This window comes from Cynoglossus semilaevis, chromosome 4 (genome assembly GCF_000523025.1).
Source record: "Cynoglossus semilaevis isolate Cse_v1.0 chromosome 4, Cse_v1.0, whole genome shotgun sequence".
In the NCBI taxonomy this organism is placed as follows: Eukaryota; Metazoa; Chordata; class Actinopteri; order Pleuronectiformes; family Cynoglossidae; genus Cynoglossus; species Cynoglossus semilaevis.
The window spans coordinates 13321568-13329149 of NC_024310.1; the positions used below are offsets into that span (position 1 = coordinate 13321568).

General features: G+C 40.7%; 2 protein-coding genes across 2 annotated transcripts in view; one reads left to right on the top strand and one right to left on the bottom strand.

Moving 5' to 3' along the window:
• Positions 1–2700, top strand: part of LOC103378193 (extracellular calcium-sensing receptor-like) — a 12216-nt gene extending 9516 nt beyond the window's left edge. The window contains 3 exon segments of the mRNA XM_025055234.1: positions 1038–1259; positions 1341–1443; positions 1769–2700. Coding sequence (XP_024911002.1) covers positions 1038–1259; positions 1341–1443; positions 1769–2700 — 1257 coding nt within the window.
• Positions 2701–3679: 979 nt separating this feature from the next.
• LOC103378194 (extracellular calcium-sensing receptor-like) overlaps positions 3680–7582 on the bottom strand; it is a 6920-nt gene continuing 3017 nt past the window's right edge. The window contains exons 3-7 of the mRNA XM_008309310.3: positions 7105–7572; positions 6088–6309; positions 4751–4874; positions 4187–4659; positions 3680–4102 (exon numbers count right to left, since the gene is read on the bottom strand). Of these exons, the coding sequence (XP_008307532.3) occupies positions 3680–4102; positions 4187–4659; positions 4751–4874; positions 6088–6309; positions 7105–7572 (1710 nt within the window). The remainder of the gene's footprint in view (positions 4103–4186; positions 4660–4750; positions 4875–6087; positions 6310–7104; positions 7573–7582) is intronic.

Below are 7582 nucleotides of genomic sequence, written 5' to 3' on the forward strand. Positions count from 1 at the left end.
ACCACATTTATAATGGATCGATGGATGAGCCATTCAGCAAGAGACTTCTGGATATACCTATGGTACACATGGTGGCTTGTGGTCAAGGGGTGCCCCTGTTATAAGTATTCATAATGTGTCAGTGAGAAGTTAAAGAAAGTGTCAATTGTTTGCTGAAGATATTTGAGGGAACAGACAAGGAGATAAGGGAAAAAGGGAAGTGTGGCTCACCAGGATCCCTCCAGTTATTGATGAGCCTTTTTTTTGGTCGAAGAGGACAGGAGGCAAGGAGGTGACCTGTCACTCTGCAGTAGATGCACAGCCATGCCTTTAGTTGATGTTGGTGCTCCAATGTTATCCAACTTCATGGGCTCATCATGACCACTGAAGGTGATGATTGGGTTAAAAGACAAGGAATTCACAAGACTGTGAGGCCACGATCAGGGAAAAGGAGTAGAGACTCGTGGATGATCTGACTTCAAAGTAATTGGAGAGATTTATTAAAGAGATGACTGGGAAGAGTTGATGCTGGAGACAAGGAGAAAGCACTGGTAGAGTAGGACGCAGGTGGAGGCAGAGGGTTAACTGCATGGGACACACTGCGGCTGTAGGCTGACATGGGCTGGATAAGTGGAGACCAAGAGGTAAATGGTGGAAGTAGACTGGCAATGTGGAGGTTTGAAGTTGGCAAATAGTGGGATAATGAAGATCACACAGTGAATGATCTGGTGCTGGGCAATGGAAGGGCCAGTGTTTAAATACTGTAGGCTTGATTTTAAGACTGGAGACCGGTGTGAAGATAATCAATGACAAGTCAGTGTGTCAATGACAATACAGTATGTAGGTATAGGTAGTGGTCAGCTGTTCATCACATACACATGGGTAAAAGATAACAAATCACTATGTAGAATAGGACCATGATACTTCAAGACTAGGTTACACTAACCCTGCTAACATTATCTGCTAAGCCACTTTTTTATGGTTCGTATTGACAGCTGAGCTGTTGTCATAAGGGCATACATCAAATCACATTGTACCTCTACTCTATCTATTCTCAGGTCACTGCTCAGCTACAAAGAGTACATTTTGTAAATACGTTTGGAGACAGCATATTCTTTGATGAGAATGGCGATCCACCAGCCTCCTATGAGGTCATTAACTGGCAGCTGAGAGACGGAGAAGTCCATCATGTATCCTTGGGACATTTTGCTTCTGCTGTTAATGGTGATTATAAACTCAGCATCCTGGAGGAGGAGATTGTTTGGAGGACAGGAAAAAATGTAGGAATATTGTAATGCTAAACCATTTTGTATTTGTGTATCATTTGTGTTACTTAAGTACTGGCTCCAATGTCTCCTCAGATTCCCACATCTGTTTGTTCAGAAGTTTGTCCAGTGGGAACAAGAAAAGCACAGATCAAAGGAAAACCCATTTGCTGCTTTGAGTGTATTTCCTGTGCAGAGGGTTCTATAGCTAACATGACAGGTAAACTATGACAAATAAACATTTGAATGAAATGGGTTGCTTGGTCAGTACTTTGTAACAATTGATTAGGGTCAGTAAAATGCAGTGCATGTCTTCTAAAAACATAGGTTTGATGTTGGAATTTTAATAGTAAAGTAATAAAAAAAAAAAACTTGTATCATCACCCAGTCAGGACAAAGTGGTCACTTTGTTGACTATTGCTCTACTGTGCCTTTTGGGCCCTGGAGCTCCACATGGGTCTATCTTGGTATCTTCAACCTTTAATTGTATTTCATATCTTTTACCTCTCACTTGATTCCTTCAGGTGCAGTAGACTGTGTGCCGTGTCCTGTGAAGTTCTGGTCCAATGATAAGAAAGATGAGTGCATTCCCAAGACAGTTGAATACCTGACATACAGTGAGCCAATGGGCATCATCATCACTGTCCTGTCCTTATTAGGAGCCTCTCTGTCTTTGACCACCATGGTGATTTTTATCAAAAACAAACAAACTCCAGTGATCAAAGCCAGTAATGTAGAACTTAGTTGTTTTCTCCTGCTCTCTTTGGTCCTCTGTTTCCTTTGTCCACTGACGTTCATCGGCACACCCACAGTTTGGACATGCATGCTTCGACACACAGCTTTTGGACTGACATTTGCTGTCTGTATCTCCTGTGTTCTGGGGAAAACAATTGTTGTTGTCCTTGCTTTCAAAGCAACAACTCCTGGCAGCAAAGTTGCCAGACAATTTGGTCCCAAACAGCAAAGAATCATTGTGTGCGCCTGCACTTTCATTCAGGTTGTGATAATAATATTGTGGCTAACATTAAATCCTCCATATCCAGACATGGTTTTTCAACACAGCACAAAAAAGATCCTCTTGGAGTGTAACACAGGATCTGAGGCTGCTTTCTATGCAGTGTTGAGTTACATAGGGTTCCTCGCTGTCATCTGTTTGGTCTTGGCATTTATAGCCAGGAAGTTGCCAGACAACTTTAATGAAGCCAAGTTCATCACCTTCAGCTTGTTGATCTTTTGTGCAGTGTGGATCAGCTTTATTCCTGCTTATGTCAGCTCTCCTGGGAAGTTTACTACTGCCGTTGAAACCTTTGCCATTTTGTCTTCAGCCTTTGGACTATTTATTTGTATCTTTGCTCCTAAATGCTACATTATATTAATCAAACCAGAGAGAAACACTAAGAGACTTGTGGCTAAACATTAAAACAACAACATGTGCATTCTTGTAAGTTACCATTAATTTTAGACAGCAAGGTGACATGAAACTAGTGAATAAATGACCCATGTTGGAGAAGAAATGTTCTTCTCAATCTGTACTTTGTGGCTCTTTGTAGTATTTGTTCTCGCCCATGTCATGTGTATAAAATACCAAAAGAAACCTTAACTGCTTTAGGAGCATTTTGTTAATGGTCTTGGTCTTCATACCCTAAAGTGAATAAAGGGTCAGAAGATAGATTCATTCATTTACAAATATTTTTCCAATACGATCTTGGCACTGTAAAGTTAGTCTTAAGTGAGGAGATACCTACTTACACAAGAAACTGTTGACATACCCTCACGGATGACTATCTAACTATGGAATTGTACCTGTCCTAGCCAGAGATGAGAGATGGTCAGGTTCTATGTCAACCTGCAGTACCCTGTTGTCCTGAGTTCTTTCCCCAAAAATGTGCCTAAATTACCCAAAGGGAACTGCCGAGGGATTAATAAAGTTCTTCCTTTCTCTTTCTTTCTTTCTTTCTTTCTCTATCCATCTATCTATCTATCTAACACACACCCCATTCACACCTTAACCATTGAGATCACAACTTTCCTGCCTTTGGAGTTTGGTCTGGTCACCTACTTTATTTTACCACAATGACCCTTACTTCAGGTATTCAGCCTTTCTGAGGCTAAATCTCAGAAATTTCCAGGTATAACATCATTATGAAGCTAAAACAGTTCAGTTTCCAATAGTGTAACTGCTTTGGGTAAGATGATAAGAACCTACATAGACACATTATTATATGCTTTCATATATATATATATATATATATATGCAACATTTTTAATGAACCGCATTTTTCTCAGTGGAATCTTTTAGGCTATCACAACAGAATAGATGCTACAGGTTTGTAGCACATGTTTTTTTATTTACACAATGTTTAGAAATACATTATATGTGAGAAAAACATTCTAATCACACATGATTTGATAATATTCTTTTAGTCATTACATATCTACCGTGCCATCATGTGTTTCTTGCTATTTCTGTCCGGTCTCAAAATAATAACGTAGCACTTTGGAGCAAAAATGCAGAAGAGAAGTCCAAATGCTGAAGCTAATATGGCAAAAATATGAACGGCCACTGTGAACTTTCCAGGTGTGCTGACATAAACAGGTATAAAGGTGATCCACACTGCAAAGAAGATCAACATGCTGAAGGTGATGAACTTGGCTTCATTGAAGTTATCTGGCAGCTTCCGAGCCAGAAAAGCCATCAGTAGACAAGCACAGGCCAACACACCGATGTATCCAAGGACACACCAGAATCCAACTTCTGAACCGGCGACACACTCCATGATGATGGTGGCGCTGTGGAACCCTATGTTGATGTTGGCATGTGGTGGGTTGGTGACCAGCCAGATGAGACAGATCAGTCCCTGAGTAGAACAAAAAGGGAGATTTAATACAGTTTCAAACACGATCCCAGAAAAATAATATTTGGAAACCAATGGTTGTTCAACCTGGATGGATGTTCCTACAACTACACTGGCTCTCTGTTGGTTGGGTCCAAACCACTTCATGACGTTACTTCCTGGCAGCGTGGCCCTGAAAGCCATGAGGACCACTGCCGTCTTGGCCAAGAGGCAGGAAATACAAAGTGCGAAACTGATCCCAAATGCTGGGTACCTGATACGACAGAGCCAATCTGAAGGTTCTCCAATGAACAACAGGCTGATGAGAAAGCACACAGCGAGAAAGAGCAGGAGAAGGAAGCTCAGCTCCATGTTGTTGGCTCGAACTATTGGTGTGTTCTTGTTTCTGAAGAAAATGATGAGGAAAGACATGGAGATACAGGCTCCAAGGACGGAGACACCACACAGCACAGCACCCATCACCTCATGGAAGGACAGGAACTCAATGGTCTTTGGAACACAGTGGTCTCTAGCTTTATTGGACCACATGAATACTGGACAGCGGTTGCACTCCAGTGAATCTGGACATTAAGAAAGAGAAAATCTCTGTTTGTTTTATCAAATAAACAGTTTGTCACCTGTTGGTATAACATTAGTGTGAAGGCAACACACCAGTGGAGTTACTGACTTCTCCCTCAGCACAGGGGACACAGTCGTAACAGCAGATGGGCAGCCCCTTCTTTCTGGCCACGCGGAAACCTGCAGGACAGCTATCACTGCATACAGACCGGACAGCCTGAGAGGCAAAGGTCAGCCACTCAGAGACTCTTAGCCAAAACCACCACACTACTGTTTCTACTGTGTTTCAAATGTGTTTCAAAACATGTTACCAGTGGATCCACCATTACAACTAAAGATAATAATATACTAAGTTTAACAAGCATACCACAGCACGGTAGAAGATCAATGCATTCATGCAAAAGCAAAATTAGAGGTTAAAAGCTAGGGGATCTGTCAAAGAAGCCCAAGGGTAAATCAGTTTATTACTTACAACATTATCATAATTAAGGAATAAGTGATCATTATAAAAGGCAAAAGTTTTAGGAATCAGCTTCTGGCTGCACAATAACCAAGAACAAATATTCAAGTAATCCAAAACTGTCTTGTGTTTGATTTGGAACATTATAGTTTTGTGTACACTTTCTTGCAAAAAAATGTTATGTTATCTAAATGTCACATTTAACACAAAAAGAAAGTAGTTTGTGGTTACAGGTAGCTGACTTCCAGATGAGGCCTGAACAGACTTTTTGCTCATTAGTTCAAATTTGGTAATTATGTCACGTGCGGGCATCGCAGGGAGCAGGCAGGACCCAAATGCAGTACTGGAGAGACTCTTTCTGGTGCAGGAAGTTTAATTAACAAAGTCCAAATTAACAAAACACGAAGAACTACCAGGCATGGAATTCTCGAGGAACACGAGGAAACAGAGAGTAGGAAACTCACGAACACGAAGATCTAACACAGTCACAATGATCAAACACACACCACCAAAATCACAATGATCCAACCCCGACAGAGTGAGGGAGAGGGGTATATATACACAGGGAACACCAGGTGACACAACTGAAGCTAATTACCAAACAGGTGAGTGTGATCCCATGATTACCCCACAAAGAACACAGGAAAACACGGAAACAGACAGACATGACAAATTAAAGCACATACAAATTACGCTGCTTCAAAGAATGAAACAGGAGATCCTTTGGAGACCTCAATACTCTAATGTGTGTTATGAAATAAACCGACATGCTTACTTAATATTAAAATAAGATCAGCTTTCAAACCAACACAAATTTTAATTTTCATAAAAGAAATCTTAACTTGGTCAAATTATGCTGTGCATAGTTTAAAAATGTATTATTCAATTTGGTTGATGTACTCATCAGCAACACTAACAGCAATCCCAGACTCAACTGCGGCCTCAAACCTGTTTGCACAGTAAAACACACCTGCTTCCCATGAGGCCACTGTATGAGAGAGTGGTTTAGAACCAGACTCCGTTCATCAGGCAGCGAGGCATCATAATAACCCACTTTGACTAGATTAAGAGAGCCGTCTGGATTCCTGTGCCAGTTCATCAGATCATAATAAGCCACAGGATCACCATTCTCGCCAAAGGAAACTCTGGCTCCCATCAGGGAAAAGTTAGCACGTCTCATGTAGTGAATAAGCTGAGAAGAGATGAAAATATCTGAATTATTGTTTGGACTTTTCACACACTTAAAACTCTATGATCTGAGAATACATATTTACCAGTGGACCTGGTCGATCAGTGTTTCTCAAACTGTTTTTCTGGGCACCCATTTTTTAAAAGGCATAGATAGATAGATGATAGTAATGGTCAATACTAGAATTCTTTTATTTGATATGATACCAATTACTTTTTTGGCTTTTTTTTCAATAACAATATTGATACAGTCTAATTAACCCAATAAAACAAATGACAAATACTGACTATTTAACAACTTTAATATGCATTAGCCATAACAAAATATTTCATAAGGTAAATAGTTTAATTGTTACTGTTAAGTGGTCATGTGACATGATTGGATCAGTGCAATTTTACCAGGTGGGAAGAGGAGTATAAGGGGGAGAGTGCACTAAAAGATGTGAAAGAGAAACTTTTTTTCCAATTATTAATTAGTATCAATACTTTATGGGAGTATTTGATACCTAGTCAATACCCATCAGTACTTAGTCGATTTATAGATACCACAGAATCGATACCCCACCACCGGTAGATGGTGGTGAAGTGAGGCCAATGTTGTGACCAGGTTTAGCACGGTCTGGGAGATGGTGTGGGCTACTGCAGTATTAAAATGCCACATGCTAGCATAATCGCTAACATGCCCACTAGTGGACAAGTATTCTTTTCCACAACATTACGTTCGTTTTTTGTTATCGATTTGGTTATATATTCATTTTGGACGTTTAAATACATATTTTACCTGAAGTTTTTTTCTTACCTGCCAGGTTTGAAAGTTCTTTGGATCTGAACAGGTTCTATTGATAAAAGGACCTTTTCCATCTTCACACTGACTCATGTCCTGCAGGGCGTGGGCCACCAAGTAAACTGCCTTGTAGACGTTGTAAGAAACCCGTAACTGCGACACATCAGTGTAGGAGGAATTAACATCTTCCAAACTCTCTGTTCCAGTGCATGGCGGCCTGTCTTGGTATTTAACCCCATCGGGCCGACCATTCACTGAATTGTTGAGCCAACAGTTAAATGTTTCCTCCCAAAACTCTGTCAAAAGAGCAGATTTATGAACAGTGGAAACGCTCAGGTTGAGAAGATGCTGCTTCAGCCCTGGAATCACATTTGCTCTCTGAATGGCAAATCCCAGCGTTCCCTTGAGGAGATCAGCATTGTTTTTCCACAGTGAAGTGCCAGTGGACCAGGCTTCTCCAGCAATCCACTGCAAGTCGGTCAAATTACGAAGA